Source organism: Scomber japonicus, chromosome 14 (genome assembly GCF_027409825.1).
Source record: "Scomber japonicus isolate fScoJap1 chromosome 14, fScoJap1.pri, whole genome shotgun sequence".
In the NCBI taxonomy this organism is placed as follows: domain Eukaryota; kingdom Metazoa; phylum Chordata; class Actinopteri; order Scombriformes; family Scombridae; genus Scomber; species Scomber japonicus.
The window spans coordinates 27,512,688-27,540,248 of NC_070591.1; the positions used below are offsets into that span (position 1 = coordinate 27,512,688).

Sequence of the window (27,561 nt, forward strand, 5' to 3'; positions counted from 1 at the left end):
CCCTGTTAGTGCCAACAACAACAAACCCTAACCCAACTTAAGGACAAGTTCATATTAAGATTTGCAGACTTTATAAAAATACATTTATATGTCTCTCTTGGGGGATAAATGTGTCTTAATGTCATATAATATTTTTTTTTATCTATAACTAGTTTATCAGCTGCTCTCTTCCACTATCAGGGGTTGAGATGGATATTGGGCAACTCTCATACTTTCAAACTTGAGATCAGCAGGCACTTAAGTGGAAGTGGAGGTCTAAGGCTAAATGGTTTATTTTTTAATGGTCCATGCATTTTTCATTCTGCCAGAAAAATCACATTACTAAATAAAGATATTAAAAATACATTTTATAAATACATAAACTGTCCGAACATAGATCATAGCTTTCTAGAAATGTCCTGGCTTGACTTTCTCTGTGTTGAAGGATGTAGACAGGGATTCTTACATCCTGTCTCTGACCGACATTAACAGTCACTGGTGCTCTGATGGTTACACTGGTTTATCAAGAGGTCATTTATTGATTTACTATTATACAAATAAACAAAATTACAGCTAATATTACATGTGTAAAAGTCTTTGTCTGACTTGCCAAACTGTTTTCAGTAGACTTGTAGAAGAGGAGAATAAAATGTGTGAATCTTATAGTAGTGATAAAAGAATCTTAAATATAACTTGTGTTTTTTTTTTAATCTCTGTTTTATCTCTAAACCAGAACTTCATAATTCTTCCTGTAGATCTGCGGCATTTGGCTTCAGCAGCAACAACAACAAACATTATCAGAGTGCTGTCTAACCCTCGGCTGTCAAGGGAGAAGTCGGCTATTTGGGTCACTGTCACGGCCCCCCGAGCCATACATGTAATTAAACTTGGGAAACTTCTCTCTCTCCGCACATGGAAGTTTTTCTGGGAAACGGGCACGTTTGCAAACAGGAAGTTGACGTCTAAATAAAGCCCTCCCCTACCTCCCTCTACCCCCTCCCCCCACACCCCCTTTCCCCACCACCACCCGGCGCAGGAAGCTTGCTCGGCCCTTTTAAACACTTCCACAGACGGGAACCTTCTGGAAAAGGGAAGCTTTAAATAGGCCAAAGCCACGGCCCGGCACGGCCCAGCTCAGCACCGCAGCGGTCTGGGCCCGGCGGCAACGGCCATCTAACAGTGACTGTCGCTGCCATTTTTACTCCGGTGAGGTCAGGCCTGTCCTGGGAGTCCACTCCGGCCACCAATGTGATAAGTCATTGGGCTTGGTAGTGCTGCGGTTTACTCAGTCCATACTTTGGTGTTTAAGTTAGTCCACTTTAGGTCTGCAGGGGTCAGTTGAGTTTATTGACCAGTCATGTGGCCAAAAAAAATAAAAAAACGGGCTGCCTAAGCCCTACATTTTTTTTTTTTTTTTAAACTCATTTTTATTCTTCAAATCTTTTTTAGTATATCCATTGTAAACATTTTTCATTCATTTCTTTTTTCCAGTTTCAGCACATTCTGCTGCTTTTGACTCACCTGCACTCACGCAATGTTTTTACCTCACTCAGTAACGGCAGGATGCAGACGTGAAGGATTTAGACTCTGGAGGTTTCAGCGCCTGTCGTAACCCCGGTTCATTTGTGGGTCTTGCGTCTGTGTTAGTTTAGATGTTGTGTCTAACCCCACATCCCCCATGGGGCCGTCGGGTTTTTTTTTTTTTCCCCGTCTTTTCACACAGGGCTTTTTTGCACCAGAACTCTGCTACCCCCTCCCTGTGCCCTCCATGCCACCCCTGACTAAGTCGGGGCCTGGCCGCCTCAGTGGTAGCGGTGATACCACAGCCTTAATGACAGGGCAGCGGAGCTCTGCGTCCGCCTCGCCCTGCCGCCTCACCTGCAGCACACTCACCAGTTTTACACACTGCCACAGAAACAGCACTCAGTTGTGTGTGAGAGTGTGTGTATGTGTGTATATAGTTAGAATAATGTTGCTAACACTATTACTAACTGGATGGTTTTACTGACAGTAGCCATTATGTGGATGTCTCAGCGTCCTTATTTGAACACACTTGTCACGCCACTGACATGCCGCTCTCACGCTTGACATGCTCAATGCTCACTGGCTGAAAACAAAGCGGCGTCTCTAAAACCAACCAAGAGCCAACTTCACTTTGCTCGCCAAACAGAGAAAAGGGCGAAAGTGGGATTAGGTAATACAGTACATCAGTGAATAATCATCTTTTATATACCCTCTGTTGTGCTTTTACTTAGGATTCTTGGAAGAAAAAGAACCATTTCCTATCTAAATGACACAGCTGGTTAGGGAAAATGTGCATTTTACCGCTGTTTTCCAGCATTTGATTGGCCGCGAGTAGGATTACATCATTTACAGGGGTGAGGTTGGGTGGAGGGGGTAATTGTTTGGGTATTATATTGAGTTTATTGCATGCATTTAGATGTAATTGCTTGACCTTACAAAACAATTCACAGACAAACATAAAGACAAGCTTCCAAAGGGGCGGTTACATGTGGAATTTAAATCGTTCCTCTTTTTTTTTTCTTTGTAGAGCCAGAGGAATTCCCACTGAAAACATGTATCCATGAGGAATGTTTATTTTGCAATAAATTGGACAATATCAGCCCTAGCTTGTTAAGAATTGAAATAAGCCCTTGTACTTTGACATGTCAGCTTTCTGAACTTACCACAAAAATACTCATAAATGTAACCAGTTCACAAGGGAATCATAACATCACAGTCAGAGTGATTCATGTTGTGAGTCACTTTGACTGCTTCTGCAGAATAGACTCTCCACCTTGCTTGTTTAGCCACACACAGCACACATATCAAATACATGTACTGTAAGTAATACAGCAAAAACAATGTTTAACAAGAGCAAGTGTCTACAGCCATGTTAATAGCTCTGTGACGCTAACACTGACAGATGTTTAGCATGGTAAATGGACTGTACTTGCATAGCGCTTTCTAGTCTTTTGACCACTAGAAGCGCTTTTACACTACATGTCACATTCACTCACACACACACCATTGGTGCAGCCATCGAGAGCAATTTTGGGGTTAAGTATCTCGCCCAAGAACACATCAACATGTGGACTGGAAGAACCGGGAATTGAACCTCTGATTTTCCGATGGGTGGATGAACCGCTCTACCTCCTAAACCACAGCCGCCTCAACTTTACCTCCCCTTGATCACCAACTTAGTTCAGGGTGTTGGCATGCTAACATAAACTTTATTGGAGAAATTAAATATTTGTCCTGTTACGTTATATGAAAAGTTTAGGGGTCACCAAACTTATTGCAGTTCATCCTGAGGGTAAAGTGTTGGAAAGATCATGGCGATCCATCCAATAGTGGTCAAGACATGTCATTCAAAACCACTAGTGTCAACCTCATGCTGGTAACAGAGGGAAAGTTAGGGGATTACCAAATGTATGATTCAGTATGATTCATCCCATGGGGACTGTGAATGTCTGCTGAAGATTTTATGGGAATCCATCCAATAATAGTTACAATATTTCAGCCATTCTAATCTTTATTAGATAATAAATAGAGTATCAAATGATCTTCAAATGACAATAATATCGTTTATCGCGATTATTTCTGAGACAATATATCGTCCAACAAAAGTAGACCTAACAGTGAAAGCAAACAGTCCTGTTACCTCATAGGTGGCAGGAGGGATGTACTGCTCACTGCATGCACCATTAAAATGTTCAGTATGTTCAACCTTGCATGTAACTATTTGCACATAATCCTTTTGACTGCCTTTTTGTCATTTTGACCCTTTTATAACAGGTCACATTCATTTCTGCTGCAAGCTAAAGTATCAGATTAAGTTTCTGAGGTCAAACAGTATACCCTCCACACACACACACACACACACACACACACACACACACACACACACACACACACACACACTTACCCCTAGAAAGCAGTATTGCCCTTGTTCCAACTGAGTTACTGATTCTCTCTCTTTGTCTCTGTGTTACAGGTGGAGGGTGTAGGCCTGTACTTCCGTCAGCAGCTCCTGCAGTCCCGTCACCGTGGCGCCTTTGAACTGGCTTATGTGGGCTTTGTACGCCTCACCGACATGCTGTGCAGGTGCGTGTTCACATTCAGGGCAAAGGGCCTGAAAGGTAATACTGCTGAACAGCTACGGGCTTCTCTCATGACAGAGTGTAACTCTGCCTCGTCAATAGCAAGAAGACAAGTTCTCTCAGCAGCACTGCTCAGATATAATATACTGTAATTCCATCAAGATTTGATAATTGATATTATTCATTATCTGGAGCCTTCGGGACAGCCAACAGAGACGCACGGGTATGAAAAAATTTAAGCTGCTGATAGAGCGTGACAGTGAAATACACTTCCCATCAACTCTAAAGCAGACTAATTAACAGGTAGTATCTCATTTTGTTGAATCCATACATGAATGGAAGAGTAAAAACGACAATTACAGATTATAGGAAGAGTTACAGTGGAACTATTTTTAGACAAACAACAGCTTAACCGTGCCCCCAGAGCTTGTGTGAAGTCTCTCCAACTACAGAGCTGACTGCCAGGTACTGAACTCACTGACTACAGGTTTTAGGTTTTGGCCTCCGTACAGCCACGACAGTACCAAACCTGGCAACCTCCCCTGTGACAACATGACTTCAGGAAGCAAGGAAGCTGCACTGAGCCCAGCTGTCATTCACTAAGTAATAGTTCGACCACATAACTCCACCTCAAACCATAAACTGTCATTTTGACTTTATTTTTTTGTTGCTTGTTTTTGACGTGTTAAGTAAGACAGTTTTAGGGGATAGAGGCTGGATTTTAGCTGTTTCCAGTCTTTATTCTTTTAAATCGGAGGTGTCCAAACTATTCCATAAAGGGTTCATGTGGCTGCAGGTTTTCATTCCAACCAAGCAGGAGCACACCAGACTTGACTTTAGTCAGCTGATCCCAGTCTTCAGACAGTTGATTGGTGCACAGGTAATCATGTGCGCTCTTGATTGGTTGGAACATAAACCTGCAGGCACACAGCCCTTGATGGATTTATGTGGACATGCTTGATTTAAATGAAAGGTGTTATACCTCTCATGATATAATTTGTCAGTTTAGGATATCAGTCTAATTATGTTGTTACTTAGAATGATTGCAATGATTGTATTTCAATTAATTAAAAATCAATTAATCAACATTATCATATATAAGGACAGAATCTATAAAGAAAAATAGGATGCCACCAATTTATTTTAGTTTTTATCTCAGTTTTCTGTTTGAAAACTTCTCATGCACGTTGGACATTACTAGACAGACGGAGCCTCTGTGGCATCGTGTTGCCAGGGGCGACATCAAACTCCACGCTCCCCATCACCTCCGCTACTCATGGAAATAATCCCTCCATTATCCACCGGTTAAGAGGGAAGAGAAAAGAAAAAAAAAATCCCCAACAGGAAAGACTTTCTCATTTTCTCGCCACCTCGCCGTTTTCCTCAAAGGCCATTCGCAGGACGTCGTCTTTTTAGCCCCCGCGGCAGGTGACGAACCGCAACAACTGTCTGCAGCAGCGTCGACTTTGAACCACCCCGACACCGAGCGGTTAAAACCAAACTCACTTGTTTTTGTTCTTGTTCTGAAACCAGCGGACGGCCAGTGTGTTGTGTAATGAGGGCGACATTCTAGCGGTCGTGCGGGGGAGCACTGGGGAGTGAGTGTGTGTGTGTGTGTGTGTGTGTGTGTGTGTATGGTATGCAGGCTGTGTGCTGGGTTATGGGGTGTTGATTGCGGGGTGCTTAACCACAGCCGTTTGATGCTCTGCCTCGGGATCTGGCACTGGTGTGTTCCACTGTGTTCTCTCTCTCTCTCTCTCTCTGTCTCTCTGTCTCTCTGTCTCTCTCTCTCTCTGTCTCTGTGTCTCTCTCTGACTCTCTCTCTCTCTCTCTCTGACTCTCTCTCTGACTCTCTCTCTCTCTCTGACACTCTCTCTCTCTCTCTGACTCCCTCTCTCCTGCTCACTCTTGTTTTCGTCTCTCTGCCTGAGTTCCTCAGACCTCTCTCTCTTCCTCTCTCCCTGTCTCTCTCTCCCTCTCCCTCTCCCTCTCACTCTCTCTCTCCTGCTCACTCTTGTTTTCGTCTCTCTGCCTGAGTTCCACACTTGCCCCAGTTAGTCATGTGCATTTATATCTCCCAGTTGTTTACAGCGTATACCTCACTGTGTGTGTTTGTGCATCCCTCATGTGTCAAGCGTGTTTGACAGAGTAGACCGGAGTGTTGCGCCGCGCCCTCGCTCCACACTGGGATTGTTTTAATTCATCCTCTCTTCCCTCTGCTGGCTCTTGTTAAACGGCTGCCTCTTACAGAACAGGGCAGAGCGGTTTTCTCGTGGGTGTATGTTTGCCAGACCTGCCTCTGATCGTATTCTTAGCATTTGTTTTAAAACACTTTGGAGAACCAGATGCCACAGAGAACAGCGTAAATGTGTCAGAAAGACCAGGAATTTCCTTTGTAGTGTTAAACGAGAACTCACAAATAGGGTCACATAAGAGAGTAGCACCACATTCAATGTGATTTAGTGTCTAAGGATGCAGAATGATAGGTTTCAAGGTTGTTGGATGAGGTGATTGATGCAGGTGGAAACCCTCGGGTGCTGTCTTTGGAGCCACTTGTATTTGGAAGTTCGTCAATTATATTGTGTTGTTGTTTTTCAAGTAAATCAAGTTCCTCAAGTCATCCGGAACTCTCTAAACTGTCACTTGAGAACCATCACCACAGTTTGTCAAACAGGTTATAAAAAATAGAAAAAATAATTAGATGCTGGAACGCCTCAGCTGAATGGTTATTATTATGCATGCCACAAAACTGCAGTGTCCCAGGTTCGATTCCAGCCGTAATCCATGCCCCCCCCCCCCCCCCCTCGTTTCCTGTCTGCCTCTGTAACAGTAGTGTGTTGCAGTGAGGCTTACAGGTGAAAACAGGTGTGTATCTCTGTTAATCAACACATTAATAGTACCATTCCTTACAGGTAAAATTAGCCACCAAGCTTTGTCATTACCAAATAATACTTGTAAATAATTTGCAGTGCAAGTTATTCCTTAGTAAATAATTCATTCAGGTTGTGACCCTTGACCTTCATCAAGTCAGAATTTTTGCTTGTGATATCATATTTGACATATTTTACAGCTGGATTTTTCAAGACAGGCGTACATTTCACTTTAAAATGTAATCTTAAATCTTTAATTCATATCATCACATTAAATGTATCTTCCAACATCATTTTGGAAAAGAAACTGTGCAGTACATCTGTTTGAAAGGAGTGTACTGGAAAGGTTAAAGACATACAATAATGTGCATTGTGATTCTGCTCCTTGGTTTGAATACATTCTTTTATGATATGAACAACTTCTATGCATTAAAATTTCCATTCAAAGTTATGTTGTTGTAGATTATGTATAAGTGTGCACAAAATGATAATAGTACATTGTTTAAATTGACAGTATGCTTGTGTATGAAAAATACCCCTGTTACTGTATTTAAGTTTCTCTCTCTCTCTGTGTGTGTGTGTGTGTGTGTGTGTGTGTGTGTGTGTATGTGTGTATGTGTGTATGTGTGTATGTGTGTGTGTGTGTGTAAGGAGTGGCAGCCAGGCCCTGCAGCAGCTTCCGGCCCGCTGGCTGTCGGAGGTTCTGGAAGAGGTCAAATCCAGCGATCCGTCATCCAAACTGTGCGCCACACGACGCAGCGCTGGAATCCCCTTTTACATTCAGGTGTGTGAGCCTCATTCTAGCAAAAATGAACACTCAGGCACAGTTTGGGATTTCTCTTTCAAGTTTCAGCTCATTGCCAGTGATCATACCTGACACCAGACTTTCATAGATGCACATGCTCTACTTGTTTTATATAAACTCTGCTCCAATCAGTTGCACTGGTATAATATGCGGCTATATTTTGCAGTTTGAGTTCTGAAGCAGGGCACATTTGGCAAATTACAAATCCTAAACAGCTGTGAGCAGAAACATGAGGACCGAGATTACAGTTTGGTCTGAATGAAGGCCATGATATGGTATGTGTTAGGGAACGAATATTGGAAAAGTTGTCTGCGGTTTAGTAATAGAAACCATGTGTGTGTGAGTGTATTTGTGTTCCTGTTTACTCCTAAATGTAGTGCAATCAGCAGTTCTTGGCATGCCCCCCCGAGCAACTCATGCTGGAAGAACATTGGAGTTTTTTTTTAAATCCATCTGTCTCACATAAGCACTCATAACACACACACACACGAACACACACACACACACACACACACACACACACACACACACACACAGAGTCTGTCCTTTGGTTGACCCCTCTTCATAGTCACCATGCCCACACACCTCTAACATTGTGTTGTAATCTCTGACTAACCCACCTTAACACTTGACTGACTCTCACTCTGTTATTGAGTCACCACTCGCTCCCCCACTTCCTCTGATTACTGATATTAAAACAAGACATTACAGAGTTCAAGTTTTATCACAGCGGTCATTTTGGAGTGTGTTTGCTCTTTTTGTGGTTATACGTGCAAGACGAACGTCTTTACCACTGACGTCACCCGCTGTCTCCTGGTTTTAAGCATTTATGTGCCATTATGTTGGTTTAGATGACAGTTACACAGTCTGAAAATGGTCTGGGTGTCCTTGAAACTATTTAGCTCTTTATTTTGCTTTTTAAATTGGTTTTAAATACTGATGTAGGGTTCAAAACTCCTGAATTTGACCTCCTGAAACAGGCAGCAGTAGAATAAATATGTGAAATATATGTAATCTTTAAAAAGATCCAAGTAATGATTTTGGTTTTATTTAGCATTCCAGGGTTGAAAATCTTTCTAAAGGATTAAGTCTTTATTTAACTTTTTAAAATTGGTTTTAAATACAGTTCTAGGGTTCAAAACTCCTGAATTTGAGTATGTGAAATATCAGCAAGTGAGAAACCTTTTTGCATGTCTAATACAACCATTTACTAAAAACAAAGCTGTCACAGCTCTGTTGTAAGTTAAAGATGTAACAAAGTAAGAAAAGAGGAGATGAGGCAAAAGGTTGGATGAAAGGAGCTGTAGAGAGAGAAGATAAGATAAAGGAGAAAAGAGGGGTGCCCGACAAAGTGGAGGAAGTCTGTGGAGAGGCAGAAGCCGTTTTACACCTTGGCCGAGCTTCGCCCCGCATTCCTTCACACAAAAAGACACGGTCAGATCCGGGAAGTCTGGCCTCCTGTGCGCTCGCCCTCACGCTGGTCTGGACCGACCCGGGGACCAGACTTCACAGGATCTGGCCCTCCTCTTCCTCCCACATACCCACGTATCCACCCCTCCCCCCCCCACACACACACTGCCCCCGAGAATTCATAGAAGCCAGACTTTACCTCCTCCTCCTCCTCCATCTCTCCATCTCTCCATCTCTCCTACCTCTTAACCATACTGTAACCCAGGCCAGACACACAGCTGGCTCCCATCAGCTCCCACAGTAAGATAACTCCTCTCTCACACAGCAGCCAGTCGCTGTCACCTCCTCGCTCCAACATCCAACACTCCCACTCCTGACGCACACTCACGAAGATGTCATTCACTCCAGCTTTTCGTATAGACAGACTTATGTAGTCATATAGCTGATATATTTATATGGAAGAAAACAATGTCCTAAAGAAGATGGGGGAAAATATGTACAACTCAAACCCCTTGGATATACAACACGACAATATAATCTGACATAGAAATCCATTAAAACATATACTTTATGTATGTATATTTTTAAAATCTTGTCTCCAGGCTCTGCTCTCCTCTGAGCCCAAGTCGTCCAGTTGCAGCCTGCTGAAGATGACCATGAGACAGCTGATCGCCCTGGCCATGCCCTCCGCTGACAGGAACACTGACAGCTCCACCGTGCCTCAGGTTTGACTACCAGGAAGCTTCATACACCAGTCCTACATTTACTATCTTTTCTAGGAAAGACATTTTGCAAGATCATGTGATATTCTGAAAATGGCATCTATAAGCAACTTGTGGACAGAAGCACAGAAGCGTCCTCGTGACTATTTAAACGTTCTTGTGATTTTTATGATGACTGTAATGTTTCTTGTGACGCACCGTTACTCTTTACCCTCTATTGACGTCATTGCCTTTAATGCGATTTGTCTCCTCTCATTGGTTAAAGGTCCACGCTCTGAACATCCTGCGAGCTCTGTACAGGGACACCCGTCTAGGGGAAAACATCATCCCCTTCGTCTCCGATGGAATGCAGGCCGCTGTACTCGGCTTCACCTCTCCTGTCTGGGCAGTGAGTTTCAACTTCCACTTTTTCTGCCTCTTTATCTTTGTACCAGGATTGGGACAAACTAAAGGGAAAACCCGAATAAATGAGTGGAGAAACTGCACTGCATAGTACAATAAAGCATTTAATATCTGATCATGCTCTGTGGCCCAGTTTTGGCCAGTTGAACATCTATGGGAGATTTTGACCCAAGGCATTAGACAGTGCTTTCCACTATCATCATCAAAACACCAAATGAGGGAGTATCTTTAGGAAGAATGATGTTCATCCCTTCAGAAGAGAAGAGTTCAGGGACTTGTAGAATTACCCTTTCATTTGTCACTCATCTGTAGCTACTCAATTCATTAAATTTGAACTTTTAAGTGTAAAATGTTTATCATGAAAATGTGGTTATTACAACATCCACAAAAAAGTTAGTTTATACCAAAAACTAACACAGATGTCAGCTTGCTACATACAGTCTCTAGCCAAGACACTCCCGTGAAGTATGACGTAATAGTTTGACTTCATGCGCACCTGTTGCAGTTTACAGGACTGTCGTAACTCTGGCTGCTCTGGCTGGAGTTTAGAGGTATGAGTGAACTTAAAGGTCTACTAGAGGGACAGCCTAAAAAGCCTGTGTTTGTTGATGAAGTATTATCTGGTTATGGAAGGTGACAAAAGGTAAATCTAAGAAATGTTAGGAAACTGTAATCTGTAGCTTCAACCGCTGAACTAGAGATGTTTATACATGCCTTTAATTCACACTGACGACTGTAGAATCCAGTTTAAAATTCTCCTTCTTACTTACAGAGCTATGCACAGTCAGTCCTGTATATCCGTCTGATCTACATCACCCTGACTCATCAGATCACTCTCTTTAGTCAAATATGGCCAAATTTTGCTGCGTGTCCCACCACGCACCCCTCTTAAGACCCGTGGTGAATTAGCTTTTTTAGGCCGTAGCACCTAAGCTATGGAACATTCTACCCACAGTCGTACAGTTGGCTGAGTCTGCAGATTCTTTTAAAAAGCAGATAAAGACACACCTGTTTGGGTAACCTGTATGCACCAGGTCAGCATTTAATTTTTTTTTATTGTGCATTGTGTTTTTTAGTTTAGGACTTGTGCGTGGTCACGTCATCTGCTATGATTTCTTTGTGTCCTTTGTAAAGCACATTGTGACTAATATCTATGAAAACCAATATATAAATACATTTTATTTACTTACTTACAAAAAGTGCAGTTACTGCTTTGTTCAGTCTGTTCCTGCCTGCTGGAAAGCTAACAGCAGCTAGCCAACTGTCTGCAAATATCAAGCTGTTGTCAAGAAGCACAAACAGATGGAGTTACAAAACTTACTATTAAACTGAAGGTCTGCACTGACTTAAAAATATGATGTTTCAATCGTGGTTTAATCACCAGTAAGACTGTGAATTCCTTTTCTTGTGATGCACAAACAGACTTTTAAACTTTCCATTCCATTCCCATTTTACTCCAGGTGAGGAACTCCTCCACTCTCCTCTTCAGCACTCTGATCACAAGGATCTTTGGAGTGAAGAAAGGAAAGGACGAACACTCGAAAAAGAACAGGTCTGCTGCTTTTTCCCCTCTCCAGCACAGCTCTAGTTTACTGTCATGTGTATCAGTGTTTACACTGGCAGGCCGTTACTACAAATCAGTGGTTATCAGTCATGTATGGACTAAAAAAAAAAATCCTTAAGGCACAATTACTAGTGCAAAAAAAGCTGTCAACTACAAGAATATGTGACCCTCATTTAATATATGGGAGCCAACTTGTTTCCAGTGTAGTTTCACTTGTTTCAACTATTTTAAAGCAAAACATAGAAGTCATCTTGAACCTGACTATAATTATCCAAACTGTCTCAACTTATTTTTTCCATCTTTTTCAACCCGAGTCTGAGCCAGACTTTCTAGCACAGAACATAAAACATCTATATTTTTTTGTGATAAAAATTTCAAGACAGCAGACATTTAGAGTGCTCGACCCAAGGTATATGAAGCACATTTGTGTGAACAGCTGTTTGATACCACCAGGGGTCACTGTTGTAACACCAGTCTGACTGAAATACTCCACTGCTGTAAAAAGCTTGTAGAGATGCAGCTTTTCACTGCTGCTACTCCTTACCAGGAAATGACGCTGGATTCAAAGACATAAAGGGCAGTTACACATAATAAGTGAACGCGGAAACGCAAAATTTGAAAACGTATTAAACTATTGTTCACATACTACACTTCACATGCAAGGACTGTCTGCCAGCTACACCCAACAAATGACTGCGCATTTTAGCAGACAGGTGCATCATGGGGAGGGATGTCTCAGTTACAGCTGGTGAAAGTATTGCACAATGTCGGACAGAAGCTGGCATAGAGAGACAAAATCATAGGTCATCTGGGCACTAAAGTATCTAGCAAAACTGCAAATAATCATCTCAGTTGTTTGCAGATATGTGTATTTTGTTGATAAAAAACACAAATCATCAGTTTGTCTTGTGGCACACTGACATTTAGACTTTCATGCCTGTTTGGTAGATATTTAAATATGATTATTTTCTGTGTGTAAACAGCTTCTGTGGTTGATTTGTTTGCTTGGTTTACAATTTTAGTCTGAACAAGAACAAGCCTAAAGCAAGACCCCAACCACCCCTTTGTGAACAAAATGCCACATGAAATTTTCACAGTGATAAACAACAACAACAACAGCACAGTTGATGATATCGTTAATTTCTTTCAGGCCTAAAGTGTAGAGATGACCAAAAACTAATAGCCTACAGCCAGCAAGTTAAAGGTACCCTGTGTAGTTTTTTTTGTAAACAAAGTTGTTTACATTTAAAGTTGCTCACAAAAACACACTTGCAGACCCTATTTTTGGAAGAGTTTGAGCTCTATGTGTTTCTTATCAGTCTTCTACCTTTGCAGCAACCCACATTTAACATTGCTCAATAGCACTATTAGAAGTCTAAAACTTCACAGGGTACCTTTATATATCCAATATATCCTGTCTGTCATGTCACTAATCATTTTTTTGGATCTGGTTTTTCATTTCTTATCCAACAGGTTATCTCTAAGAAGTTTTATAACACACTCACACCCATTTAAAATAAGGCTGAGCCGTGCGAACGATGAATCTGTTTAGAGGTTTAAGAGGCTTCTGTTTTAGTTGGAAGATTATCATCATCTGTTAGTCCTGACTCGCACTGTGAACTAATCATTTTTCTGTCAGAGATGGCTAGTTTGTGAAGTTTCTGGAAAAAGAGCCTTAAATTATTACCAGCTCCGCATTCCTTATCAAACAACCATCCAAGTCCTTGGAAACAGATACTGAAAATGCTGTTTCCACCTATATTTTATGATCTTTTTTGTTTTTATTTTACTTAGAAGACACAGGAAAGGTGGAGTTTAGCACTCGAGATGGCTATGTCTACGGCTACGACTATGTTTCAATTATACAATCAGAGGAGTAATTGGACTAATCAGAGCAGACGTAAGCAAAACACGCACTCTTCTACTGTCGGACAACGTGATAGTCGAGTGGTGGTCTATATTGAGCTCCGAAAGTGATTTGTGACCTCACTCATAATCCAGGGTTAAGTTTCACAGGGTTTTCGGGAACTACTCCAGGAGGCTCAGTCTGGTTCCCTTTTTAAATGTTTTTTACTGTGTTTCTATTGGCCGATTATCCGAAGGCCCTCTCTCTGAATACTCTTAACTAAGCCAAGGCTGCTCCTGTTTATCTTGTCTGTTTTCACCCGTGTTTTTAGTCTGCTTTCCCTCTCTCTTTGTAGCTCTCAGTTATCTACCCCCAATCCCCCCCACCCTCCCCCAATCTCCTCACCCACCCCCACCCTTGTCTGCAGCTTTTTTTCTCTTTTTTTCTTATTATTATTTTGGGGTTATTTTTACATGCATGTGGGAGCGCTGATGTCATGAAATAAATAGAAGCATGGCTAAGAAAAGTAGCATTTTTGCATATTTTTTTGAGAGTTTACAATGCTTTTACATGTTTCTTTTGATATGCTTTTAATTTAAGGAACTTTTGCAGCATGCCTGTAAATCTCATTGCATTCACCTGTGTTTGTTACGAAACTGTGCGTGTATGATCAAGAAAGCTGCAACTCATTATTTAATTGTGTCTTTGGGAGTTTTGTCTTTTCCACAGTCTGTTGTACGTCTGGTCTCTGTTATTACTATGATTTTACGGTTGTGATCTCTGGCAGCAGAAAATGCATTGTGACAGCTTGTCCACTCCAATATTTGGCTCTGTGTGTGTGTGTGTAAGGGTCTCTAGGTCCACTGAAACTGGAGAGTATACACATTTCCCTCTCGCACAAACCAGCTTATTTACAGCATTGTGTGTGTGCTTGTGTTTGTGTGTTTGGAAAGACTTCTCACCGCCTGTGGGAATGTCAGCTGTGTATTTTACATAGTTACTTAAATCTAGACGTATTGTTTGCTTGTGGATCATCGTTCCACTAAGCTCGGACTCAGGCCTCTCTGCTCCGTGACCGGGCATCGATGTTGATCCGATACCGTCCTCGAGATAAACGCAACTGTAAACAAAGCTGACAGAGCGAAGATTGCTCTCCGCATTCCAAGCAAAGCCTCCAGCTTTATCTCAAGCCTGCCTCGCGTGCACTTGCACATGCAGAAACATCCAAATCAACGCTACAGAGGTGCCTTTGAGAATCGTACCAAATGTTCTTTCTTCAGATTCGGACTTCGATGAAAGTCCATTACATATGTGGCAACTAATCAACACTTTCCGTGCGACTTGCCTTGAAGGTGACGTAGCTTGTGTGAGTGTGCAAAAACAGCTGTGAGCCCACAAAGATGACCAGGCCTTTTCACTTGCACCTCCTCCTCTTGCTTCTCTCCTCCTTTGTGATCCTTACCCCTTTTTTTACCCCGTCTAATCTGCTCCGACACAACCTCTGACCTTTGTCCTCCAGACAGCAGAGACTTGTCAGACTGAGAGACTCTCATTAGAGAGAGGAGAGGAGAGGAGAGGAGAGAAGGGTAGGGAGCACACACATGCTCTTATATAATAGACACAATCCTCTGTTTGCACATAAATTCAGCGAACATTAAATGTTTAGGTAAACTTACACACTGATTTCTGCATTTGTCATTAAATGATCATGTGTAGTTATCTTGTGTGGGTGTGTGTGCCAAGTCACAATAGTTAAGGAGTGCGTCATATCCAGGTTGACAGGGCTGAAATACGCACACCACTCACTTCCCCACCATGACAGTGCCCGCTGCTAACTTAAACCAGATCTAGAGGGAGAGTGTGTGTGTGTGTGTGTTTTTTTGTGTGCGTTAGTCGAGGACTAACAGCAGTCGTGACTGAAGCAGTATGCAATGTCTCCAGTCTTGTAATCATGTGCTTGGCAGACCAGACTCTCTTCCCTTTAGGATTGACTTGATTTAGATGGGCTGAGTTAAATAAAAACTTTACTGGCCCTGAGGCTGAATGGCGGTCGCAGCAGCGAAACCGCCAGTGTTAAATATAAAGTTTGTCATTTTATTGACAGTTGTGTATGTGAGTGAGTGAATACATAAGCACAAACACACGTGACCGTGGCACATAGCAATATATGTGTATACACACAAATGGGTTTATTTGTAGCTGTAGTAGGGTAAGCAAACATAAAGGCTTGATTTGTTTCAGTGGAGAATATTTGGCACAATAGCTTCTTATCAGTGCTGCACAAAATTTGACTATTGGCCCTGTCCTCATCATTTCTCCTCAATTTATGCTCCTTGTGTCACATTTGTTTTCCATCTTATGTTGAAAGATGGGTGGGGAGATAATGTGGAAGCACGCATTAAATTAAAAATGCTGGTGCAGCTGATGTAGCATTGAAGTTAATTCAATAAACTCAAATTAAGTAGTTAAGTCAAAGTTGAACTCTCAGTATTTCTGATTAAGTCTTCGCACTGTTGATTGTGATTCATGTGTCCAATCAGTTTTATACTTTTGAAGATGTCTTGTACAGCATTTTTATACTATACTAACTATCTGCCATTTTATTGAGTTTGCAATTCATACATTATATAGGCCTAGTGCCCTCAAACATATTCACATTGGAACCAAACAAGTTCCCACAATGCAGGCAAAAACAACAGTTGTGAAACACCTGTGACTAATAACACTAAATTACAATGAATAATAAGTGTCCCAAATCTCAATTGACTGTTTACTCTTGAGTAAACCATTGAGTTCCTGTTATGAAGGGTTTAATGAAAGAGCAAATTTGAGTTATTTTTGGACACTGCTCACATTTCTCAACTGTTTGCTTACTTAAAGTCAATGTTTTCACTGCCTCTCACCCACAGCTTCATTATATGTCACGTCTCTCTTTCTGGGTTAGCTTTGAAGATCAAAAGCTTTTAGCCAGTTACCCCTCTAAATATCAGCTAATGTTCATTCAACAATTTCTCCTTATGTTCTATGGTAATTATGCCTATATTTGACCTTTTGTGTTGTCACTACAATACCTTCAGCACAAAAAAAGACTCAACAGTTGACAGAAAAAGTTATTTTAGGTTTTGTTTCAGCCGAAACTTTATTTTTGCCATGCTAGCAACATGGCTCCAAGGTTAGCTAATTGTCATCTTGACAAATATTTGATATATTGCCATGAAATGTGGAACAGACTTTAATTTTCCCCAACAGAATGTATTTTTATAGCTCAAATAACCTGATACTTTGGTATGTTTATGTGTGATTAGTGCCAGTTACTTAAAGTTAGCATGCTAATATACTAAACTAAAATGTGTACCCGAATTGGAGCATTACTCTTTCCATTAGCCATGCACTTACATGTGTTGTGCTTGTAATTATGCTTCTTCTATTCTAAATATTACCTGTTGAACATTAGCCTGTTAGCATTTTCAGTGGGAGCATGTTAGCATATTAAAATATTTTAACTTTTGGCTCAAACCACCAATATGCTTTGCTTAGTTAAGTCACTCACTAAAACAAACATTAGTCATTTATACTAATTCCACCTTTTAAATTTTGTTATGAAATTGTTTTTTTAATCTTCAACCACTACCCTACACAAACAGACTTCTCTGGTTATACATCATTGACCGCCTGTTGCTCATATTATTCTAACTGTCTCTCCTTCCAGGATGACGGGCCGGGAGTTTTTCACTCGTTTCCCAGCTCTCTACCCGTTCCTTCTGAACCAGCTGGAGGAAGCAGCTGCCACTGTGGAAAGGTGAGGTGGTCTTCTTTAATCCACACACACATGAATACTGCGCATTCAGGCCATGCTATGACTTTTCACAACTTCCTGATCCCATTATAGGTTTAATTTCACTTACTTTTAAGCCACATGAGACAGCTTTTTTGTTTTGTTAAGCTGATTAAGCAGTGGCGCTTTTGTGTTGAGGGAGCCTTCCTGGGGTGACGAGGAAGAGGTGAAGTTAGTGCAACTTTTTGTATGTTTGAGAGTCATAGTCTTAAAACCAAAATGTTCTTATTTGGAACATGAACCATGAACTCAGCTGCTTTCTCGTAACCAAGTAGCATTATGCTTGATTGCGCCATTGTTTGGGCCCGATTTCAAAAGTACCACTTGCCCAATCGACAGACTATTTTTCTCAAAACATATGACTTTACAAGCAAATAAAGTAAACGTCTTTGTTTTGTTTTTTACATGGGGGAGTTGAGTCCACTGAGGTTCATTGGCCCTATCTTTGTCAACTCAACCCAAACTCTCTTTTTTAAAACCTTCAAGTGATCCAACAGCTCCCCAGGCAGCCTTATCTTAATATGGATCCAATTAATAGGATGCTCTTTCAGACCGGCTCTTTCACAATTCCCCTCACTCCCTTTGCCCCTTGTTAAAACATTTGCAAATTTCCCACGGAACCGGATCTCGGCTGCCTGACTTCCCACATCATCACAGTGTATCACGCCACACAAACAGACCAACCACACCATACTGTAGCAATATAATGCAGGACAGGAGGTAGAAGAGCGGCTGTTAGTGGTTTCTAAGAGTCTTGTGGAAGTCGCAGTACAAGTGCATTCCCAAAATAGATGACTCTATACAAGAGATTATAGAAAATGGGATTTTGAATTGTAAGGTTGTACTTTTGCAACATATACTATGTAATCCATTCCTCCTCCACAAATGCTCTCCTAAACAAAGTTGTAAAGAAGTAAGATTAATGAAAAACAATCTAGTTCTATGGCCATACTGACACACTGACATTTGGAAGCTGCCTATTTGCAAAAAATGCAGGAATATCCATTGAAGCTCTTCATGTTCACAATTAAACAAAATTGGGGATGGAGCAAAAATGTACATAGGTGAATGAAAGTACATTTAATGCTGTAACATGCAGATATTAGTACCTATTATGATTAATCGATTAATCAGTTGAACGAAAATGAGTCGCCAAATGTTTTGATAATTGATTAATCGAAGAGAAAAGAAAAAATCCAGATTCTTTGATTCCACTTTCTCAAATGTAACTGTTTTCTGGTGTGTTTGATCTTCTTTGATAGTAAATTAATATTTTTGGGTCAAAATAAGACATTTGAGGATGTCACCTTTGGGAAACTGTGATCAACATTTTCCACTATTTTCTGTTATTTTATAGACTTAACTAATTGATTAATCCAGTAAATAACTAACAGATGAATAGATAATGAAAATAACTATGAGTTGGAGCCCTAATCTGCACGTAGTAATTTGATATAATGTCGTTATCATACAACTTGACTACTAGCAGACAGGTTTCAGTACTTTTTTGTCTAAAACTGTCTTAAGTTAAACTAAAATGCTTGTATAGTATCAAATGTTGACTAATTGATTGGTGCAATGTTGATGATTATTTTCATCAACTAAATTTTACCAAAACTATTTTGTATGAAGCTGAACCTATATCATGAAAGCTCACAAGATTAAATCTTAAAAATAGAACTATGTGTTTCTATAAAGGATGAAACCCCCCCGCCCCCCTATTTTTTCTTTGTTTGACTTATCTAGTGAACAAACCATACAATCTCCCTGTTGTATTTATTTTTCTACTACTGCCTTTATCTGTATCTGAATCAACATCTTCCTCCTTTATTATAACATGTAACATTTCACACAGTGAACACTTTCGTAATCTTTGTCTTGAATCTATTTTTGGTGTCATGTCACAACCCCTCACCTACACTCAAGGCACCTAATTTGATTTAGAAAAGAATATGCTGGAGGTCCAAACATACATTTGGCATTTGCACAGGGGAGATTATCTTCTCAGTAAAAGAATGTTGTTTGTGTCTTTGCACCTTCATTTCAAATTGAAAATGTCATTATCTCAAAACTTGAGCAGATTTATCTCTGAAATTGCTTCAGGTCAGCACCCACATTTAAACTTTTTATGCAATCATTTGTTACAGTTACCTGCCTCTCCCTCCACTTCCAAAGAAAACTGATTTCATATCACATTCCATGTAACTCTCCTTAATTTTCAGTTTTTTGTGCTTTCATTTACTTAACAGCTTCTTTTTGTGTCTCTTCTACTTTATCCCTTTCACTAAATTATAAAAGAGGAACAAAAATAAACAAAAGCCAGCGTTCTTTTCCCACTTCCTAAAAAATGTGTACAATAAAAAATAACCCTTTGATCAAACAACCAACCAGTGGAAATGATTGAGTTAAGGGAAAGATTGGTGGAAGACCTCAGCGTGGAATTTGAGAGTGCCGTTAAATGCCACAGAGTCTCTTTTTCATCCTGTGAAGTGTTTCAGCCTCCAGCTGTATCCCAACAAGGTCTAATATGTTTGTAATTCGCCTCCGTCCGCCCCCCTTCCTGCGTCTCTGACATCACATCCTGTCCCGCTGTGCTTGACTGAGCTGTGACACTAAACACATTAGACCGGTTACTAATTGGGCCGCTATTACATTTCCCATCTTGCCGATCTGCAGCGGTCCCAGCGGATGGTTGTGAGAGAGTGTGTGTGTGTGTGTGTGTGTGTGTGTGTGTGTGTGTGAGAGAGTTTTGTTGAATATAGTAATGAAAAGCACAAGTTGTTTTCGCGGGGGGTCTGTATTTCTGTCTCTGTTCTATGAGATCCTCATGACTAATGACAGGGCCCAAAGGACATACCGCTCCACTGAAATACACACACACACACACACACACACACACACACACACACACACACACACACACACACACACACACAAAGACCTACACAGAACTCAACTATAGACACTCTTTACATTGTAAACCGTGTTTTCTCATGTTTTCCCCATATTCAACGATAGTCTTTTCACCTTACACAGTACTAAAGTAACACAGCTAAAGTTGAAGTTGTTTTATTAACACTTAAATCAAGCAGAAGACCTACATCATCAGATATTTAAACTCACTGAACCTTCGGAAAGTTGATTTCCACTTTATCCCTCAAAGAGCTGCACTCTGTCAACAGGACAAGTAGGAATTAAACTGCAAAATGTGGCCTGGCTCCATATTAGATACCTGATATTCATGCATTTTTTTGGTCTTTTTACTTATTTTGTAGCTCGAGTCCTTTTCTGTTTCTCTCCCCCCCCCCCCCCCCGTTTTTCCTCCCTCCTTCCCCTCACTGCGAGTGTGTCAGAGTGAAGCTGTGAAACCGCTGGCAAAGACGGACAGTTTCCATTGTGAGTCAGTTGGCAATGATGAGATTCTGATGGAGGAAAGGAGGGAGGTGAAAAGCTCAGCTCAAGGACAGATGAGGAGATGACTGTGTTGGAGTGTGGGTGGTTTTAGATATGCGCTGTGTATTAAAGAGCTGGAGGAATTTAAGCCTGTTACAGTCTGTGTCGAAATCTTTTATTATGTGTTTTTTTAAGGAGATGGATACAGCGTATTTACAAAGATAATAAAATAAAAGACTTTATAGGAATAGTTTGACATTTTGGGAAATATACTTTCTTTCTTTTCTGAGAATTGAATGAGAGGATTGATAGCACTCATGTTTGTACTCTAAATATGAAGCTAGAGCCAGTGGAAGCTAGAGGACAGTTTGCTTAGCATAGCATAAAGACTACAACTTGTTTTTACATTTTGGTTTGTGATAATATTAAATGAATAAGATACAACATGTTAATTAATGAGTTTTATAGGTGGCTTTTTTTAATCTTTTAGCTGCTTAACCCTGCTTCTGTTTGTAGGCCACATTAATGGCAAGAGCCTATTTGTCTCTAGTTTCTGACGGTTTTACAGGAAAACAACCAAATATGAACATGCTAACACAGCTAAAAGTTAAAAAGGTAATACCTTTGATTTGACAAAATGTTGGAGTGTAACCATCCATTTATGCTAGTCTCTTCTAAGTTGTTTACAACAGCTTTATAATTCATTGAAGTCATGTTTATTTGTGTAACCCAATATCACATATAATACCATAATGGGCTTTACAGGCCTACATCAGCACTGGTTCCCCACCCAGGCTAAGCACTCTAAGACAACAAGGAGAAACTCCCCTAAAACCCTAAGAGTCCAGGTTTAACTTCAAAGACAGGTAGACTAATATGAATCCAGATTCAATAAAACTAAAGGTGCAGTTAAAGTCATTTAACTCTCTTAGCTCTTCTCCCATAAATGTACAACTCAGTTATTACTGACCATATTCTTCCCTGTTTTGTTGTTGTTGCACTAAATCGTTGCTGTACGTGCAGATTTCAGGTGAAAATGGGACTAATTTGTGTGTGTGTGTGTGTGTGTTTGTGTTCAGTGACAGCGGTCAGGTGAAGCTTCACCCAAGTCTGTTCCTGTTGCTGCTGGTTCTCAGTCGGCTCTACCCCTCTCCTATGGATGGGTCCTCTACACCTCTGGGACTCGCCCCTTTCATGCCCTTCATCATCAGGTGGGTGTTAGGACACACACACATCATATAGAGTTTATACAATCTTTATACAGTGCATGGGGTAGATGTACACTTTTTTTTGTGAACAATTGTTTTATTGAAATTTTAATTTCACGAGACAAGGTCAGACAGCAAAAACATTTCTAACATATCCCTCCCTCCCTCCCCCTGGCGGCATTCCCCTCCCTCCCCTCTCGATCTAGTGTCTCACACTTTTATTGAGTGTCCTTATTCTGAACTGATCAGGTCCATTATAGCCGAAGCGGCTCTCTTCCATGTGTGAACTTTTAGCTTTGTAGATGTACACTTTTAGTTTTATTGTCTTAAGGTCTTCGAGGTAAATAATACAATAGAAAAGTAATAAAAAACATTTGAAACATGTAGCTGATATTGCAAGTTTACTCTTAACCTCGGACATGTGAATGTGATGAGCCTTCAGTTTCATCTTTTACGGCAGCATAGACCAGAAATCCTTAAAATCTATAATCCCATGATAATCAAGCAAACTCCATTTGCTGAAGAAGATCATGTGATACAATTGAAAGCTCCACAACAACTATTAAATGGAGTTTGGTCAACATAAATATAATTTTCTCAGGACTCTTTGTTTAAATATGTGATACTTGTTGTTTACAGTCTATTTTAATGTGCATTATATAAAAAAATGGTAGATAGATGCATTATAATATAAACTGAAGCTTGTTCAAATACATCCATTCATATTAGTCGACTTAAAAATATGCACATGCTTACTGACTACCTCTTGTTTCTCCGTTTGCCATGTGACGTTTGCATAACCCAGGTTTTTAGAATGATCTTTTTCTTCCACATGGCTGTAATGCATCTGTCAACCCTTCCCTTCTCTCATAAAAAGAGCTGAAGTGCCCTTGAACAAGGCATTCAGCTGCTCCCAGATCCCAACCAAGCTAGAAACCGCTTTCTGTGAACATGTCTAATGTTTGCTCCATCCGCAGCTCCTCCCTTTTAGTCATCGCTGTCAATGAGAATGTGATTCCAGTTAGCTTTCCTGCTTAAATAAAAGTCAAGAGAAGAAAAAAAAATAGTATGCTCTATCAAATCCAAGAGGGTCACACACCTGCTCTCTCAGCCGTGATAAACCTCTCAAAGATTCACTGAACTGCAGACCTTTCTAAGTATAGAAGCTTTTACAATCACCAAGACAAAACACCTGTAGTCTAAACATTATCTGTGTGTGTGTGTGTGTGTGTGTGTGTGCGTGTGTGTGTGTGTGCGTGCGTTCTTATGTTTTGTTTGCACAGGTGCGTCTGCATCTTTGACATAAATGCACATCTCACATAATTTCTTTTCTATTTCTTCTAACATTACAATCCCTCAAATCCTGTTTACACTGCACATCCTAATGTACAACAATGGCAAAACATACATACACACATTTGTGTAATTGTAAGTCCGCACGCTGAGACAAAACACCTGTCTAGTCTGAGTTAGTCTTTTTTTTTTTTTTTTTTTTTAAGTGACTTGTTCTGTTGGTTTGTGCTGTCTCGTGTCACAGCGGTTTGATTAGATTGTAACTGGTTTTTATCTGGACTCGGCTCACTGTTTACTGGGGAGTGAAGCATACAGGGTGGAGAATGGGAAACTGCGGTTACAGCCTTCATTTTTTTTTTCTTTTTTCTTTTTACATTCCTGAGATGAAGAAATCTACAAATATTATTGGAACATGTTCATCTTCTGCACCTGCAAATTAAAACTGGAGCTCACCCCCCCCCCCCCCCCCCCACACACACACACATGCTTGTTTTAATGTACTTGTGAGGTCCTAAATTTATCAACACGCCCCATGAGCCCCATGAACCTCGATTTAATAAAAAGAAGTAATGCATAACACAATCAATGGAAATAAATGAGAATAAAATAGCTATAGAAATAGGGAAAGAACTCCTGTATGCTGCATGTTGTACAGATCAGTTTTACATGCAATGAAATGACAACACAAAACACTTCTAAAACCACCTCTGTAGAGATTTGAGTTGCACTAAAGTGTTGCCGCTTCCATCATAACCTGACACGCCAACAAACACATCTGGTGGTGTTTTTGACGGGAAGCCTGGAGGCAGAGAGTGTGAACTTCTTACTGTCAGGATGGGAAAAGAAGGTGTTGGTTAGTTAGAGAAAGCACACAGTATTCTACACGAAACTCTGCAGATCAACAGACGGACAACAACAACAACAACTCTGACCCTGGCACAAATTGTTCATTTGGTTCCTCCTCCTGAAATGTAAAAAAACACGTCATGTCATGACGCGGGTAGATAAGCTTTTATATGATTGAATCACTGTGGTGTTATGCATTGAAGGTGAGATAAGAAATGGCATTTTTTCTTTCAAAAAATTCTCCTGTCAGAGTTTAATCTGCTGAACTAAATGCAGTATTTTTACAGCTGGAGAGGGTGGAGTGGAAGGATGAGAGCGCTGTAAGTCAGTGTGTGTGTGTGTGTGTGTGTGTGTGTGTGTGTGTGTGTGTGTGTGTGTGTGTGTGTGTGTGTGTGTGTGTGTGTGTGTGTGTGTGTGTGTGTGTGTGTGTGTGTGTGTGTGTGTGTGTGTGTGTGTGTGTGTGTGTTGAGACCTTGAGGTTGGAATGTTCTACTGACAATTCAGATAACCGCTTGAGAGCTCTGTGTGTGCATGTAAATGTGTCTGTAAATGTTGGTAGTACATGGATGACAAGTCACAACAGTGTTGTGAGTTTGTTTGTGAGCAGATATTTACATTTTTGGTGGAATGATGCAGCATAAATGTTTATCTGCTTCTCTATTACAGATGACTCAACATATCAGACCTTATTAGGAATATTCATATAACTCATCTTTGTTTACCTGTTATCCATAGTTTCTCATGCAAACTGCACTACAAAAATCAACTCATTTTGAAATTAGGTTCCAGTGTTTTAAATGTAATGTTTCATCATTCAAATCTGCAGTTTTGTTTACTTGTAGAGACCATAACATGACTTGAGCTAACTGTACACTCTGATCACACTGTCTTTATCCTCTGGTGGGGAAAGAGTCACTCGGTTTTTAAGTACAGCTGTACTTAAGCCTGTCACACTAATTATCGTCTTATAGTACAATAACGTAATTATCGACATTGTATGATACATGGACATGACCTTGTGTGAGTCACATTGGCTAAGCAAGTAGTGTCTTCCATTCCTCACTGTGTACATACTGAGTGGAGACTGCAGAAGAATTAAAGGTAAATAACTCTCATAATGACAGATGTTTTTACAGAGGTGTAGTGCCCACTCTCCAATCCCACCCCAACCCCCCCTTTCATTATTATGCTATTATATTATCATTATATCAGTGGTATAAAATGTACAAAAATACAGGCCAAGCTCTACTGTTGTTTAGGAGATATGCTGAAATGTCTTCAACATTAAAAGCTTTCAAAGCAGTCAGATTTTTTAAACACATAATTCTCCCAAGAAACAAACTTTACTTTTTCCATGATGAACTAATCTAATCTAATGGAACAAAAACACTTATTTCTTGAATCACAAAGTTGAGTCACAGCCTCTTCTGTTCATCCTGTTTGTCTGAAGGAGATCGTGCTCAGAAAGTGGCAAATGGAAAGTTCAGAGTGAAGATAGAACAGAGCTGTCACTTTGGTCTGGAGAACACAAGGCTCTATCAACAGTACAACATTTGCCTCTCTTCCTTTTGGTGTCAAAGGATCACAGGTTCGCAGGGCTGTAAAACATGGTGAACCGTTAACAGTTTGGAGCCGAAGCCTAAACAATGCATCCATTTCCCAACTTCAATTTAACAAATCAGTATTTCAGTAAGATTTTAAAGCGATTTCTTTAAAGATCCGTCTCCTCTGGGTGCAGCTAACAGGTCGATAGCTGACCGCTGACTGGCTGCTCGACTGTCAGAGGAGTTATGCGGCGCACACATTCACCCAAATGAAGCCCACATGTTGGAGATGTTAAATATAGCTCAGCCCCAACTTCTCTGGCTCCACTCGTATTTCTCTGTACCACCCCTCCACCACCCCCCAACCCATCCCCAACCCATCTTCCACAGGCGTGCGTGGACGTGTCTGACGAGGTCTACGACTGCCCCCCCCCCCCATTCCCCCTCCATATGATCTAGGCCACCACCTTCAAGGATTAGCTTTAGCTTAGCTCCTCTTCTGTTGAGAGCATCTCTCACTTGATAATTCCCTCCATCGCACCATAAAACATTTCATCTTCATTATTTTCGTCTGTACTTTCTTTTTACATTCATTCACTGCGTGGCCTCTGCATGCGTCACACCTGTACGAATAATGATGAGGAGAGTAATGACAATGACGACAAAGAGGAGGGAGAGAAAGATCAGCAGACATATTTATTATGACGATTGATGGGAGCTTCATCCCAGCTCCTCGACGTCTTTATATCTAGACTATAGTTTTTCTTTCTTATCTCCTCCACTGCCTCTCTTGTTTCTCCTCTCATTCTCTCTTTGATGTAAAGGCAAAGCCTCAGAGTGCTGTGATTTATGTCCTGTGATATCCACTCCAGGCATTTCTCCTCCTCACCCTCCTCTGCCTCCCTTCCTCCCTTTTTCCCCCGTCCTCACCGTCTCGTATCTCATTTCTTTTTTCGAAAGGGCACAGTACTGCCCGTAAATTTGCAACGAAGCTTCAAAAGAGAAGACTGTCATTTCCCTCTCAAATGAGATGCTGTGTATGTTTCACCTCACAGCTCATGTGATTATAATGTTGTTCTCCTGCATGGACACTAACAGTAGAAAGCAGCTATTTTTAAATAAATGCTGAGTGAAAGCTGGACTCACCAACTTACTGCCTCCATTGTTCCTGACATTTTCCACCGTTCATTTTCAAAATGTAAACCGATACTGTATCTGAAGTTTCAATTTGGGCCCACCAGCATTTAAAATGACCTGCGTTTGTTTAGTATTGCCATAAAGTTAAGTAAGAAAGCATGCTTAGATGTTACTTTTTCCATATCTAGACTTCAGTTTGACATTTTTAGCCCCAAAGCTGGATTTATATTTATTTCATCCAGAAAACAAACACACGGAGTGTATTTCCTTCTTTGTAAAATATTTCCAGAGCCAATTTTTAAAATGTTTTAAAAACCGGCGTTGTTTACATGCGTGCTGGCTAGCACAGTTTCCTTTCTGGCCATTCCTGGCACATTGCTTCATTTCCTGGCGCGTTACCATCAACCAGCTGTAGAATATTAGAATATTGTGAATCTGGATTATGTCTACTTCTGCTGCTGCAAATGCATGTTTGGCCTTCTGCATGACATGTAAACAAAACTGAGGCCTGCTCATAGAAACATTACTCTATAGCAGGGGTGTCAAACATATGGCCCGTGGGCCAGGACTAAACCCCCGCGGGGTCCAATCAGACCAACTTGAT

The 27,561-nt window shown here is 40.8% G+C and overlaps 1 protein-coding gene across 1 annotated transcript in view; it reads left to right on the forward strand.

Moving 5' to 3' along the window:
• thada (THADA armadillo repeat containing) overlaps positions 1-27,561 on the forward strand; it is a 98,785-nt gene that overhangs the window by 14,707 nt on the left and 56,517 nt on the right. The window contains exons 22-28 of the mRNA XM_053332555.1: positions 3,977-4,086; positions 7,604-7,736; positions 9,770-9,892; positions 10,155-10,277; positions 11,752-11,843; positions 17,411-17,500; positions 22,009-22,140. Of these exons, the coding sequence (XP_053188530.1) occupies positions 3,977-4,086; positions 7,604-7,736; positions 9,770-9,892; positions 10,155-10,277; positions 11,752-11,843; positions 17,411-17,500; positions 22,009-22,140 (803 nt within the window). The remainder of the gene's footprint in view (positions 1-3,976; positions 4,087-7,603; positions 7,737-9,769; positions 9,893-10,154; positions 10,278-11,751; positions 11,844-17,410; positions 17,501-22,008; positions 22,141-27,561) is intronic.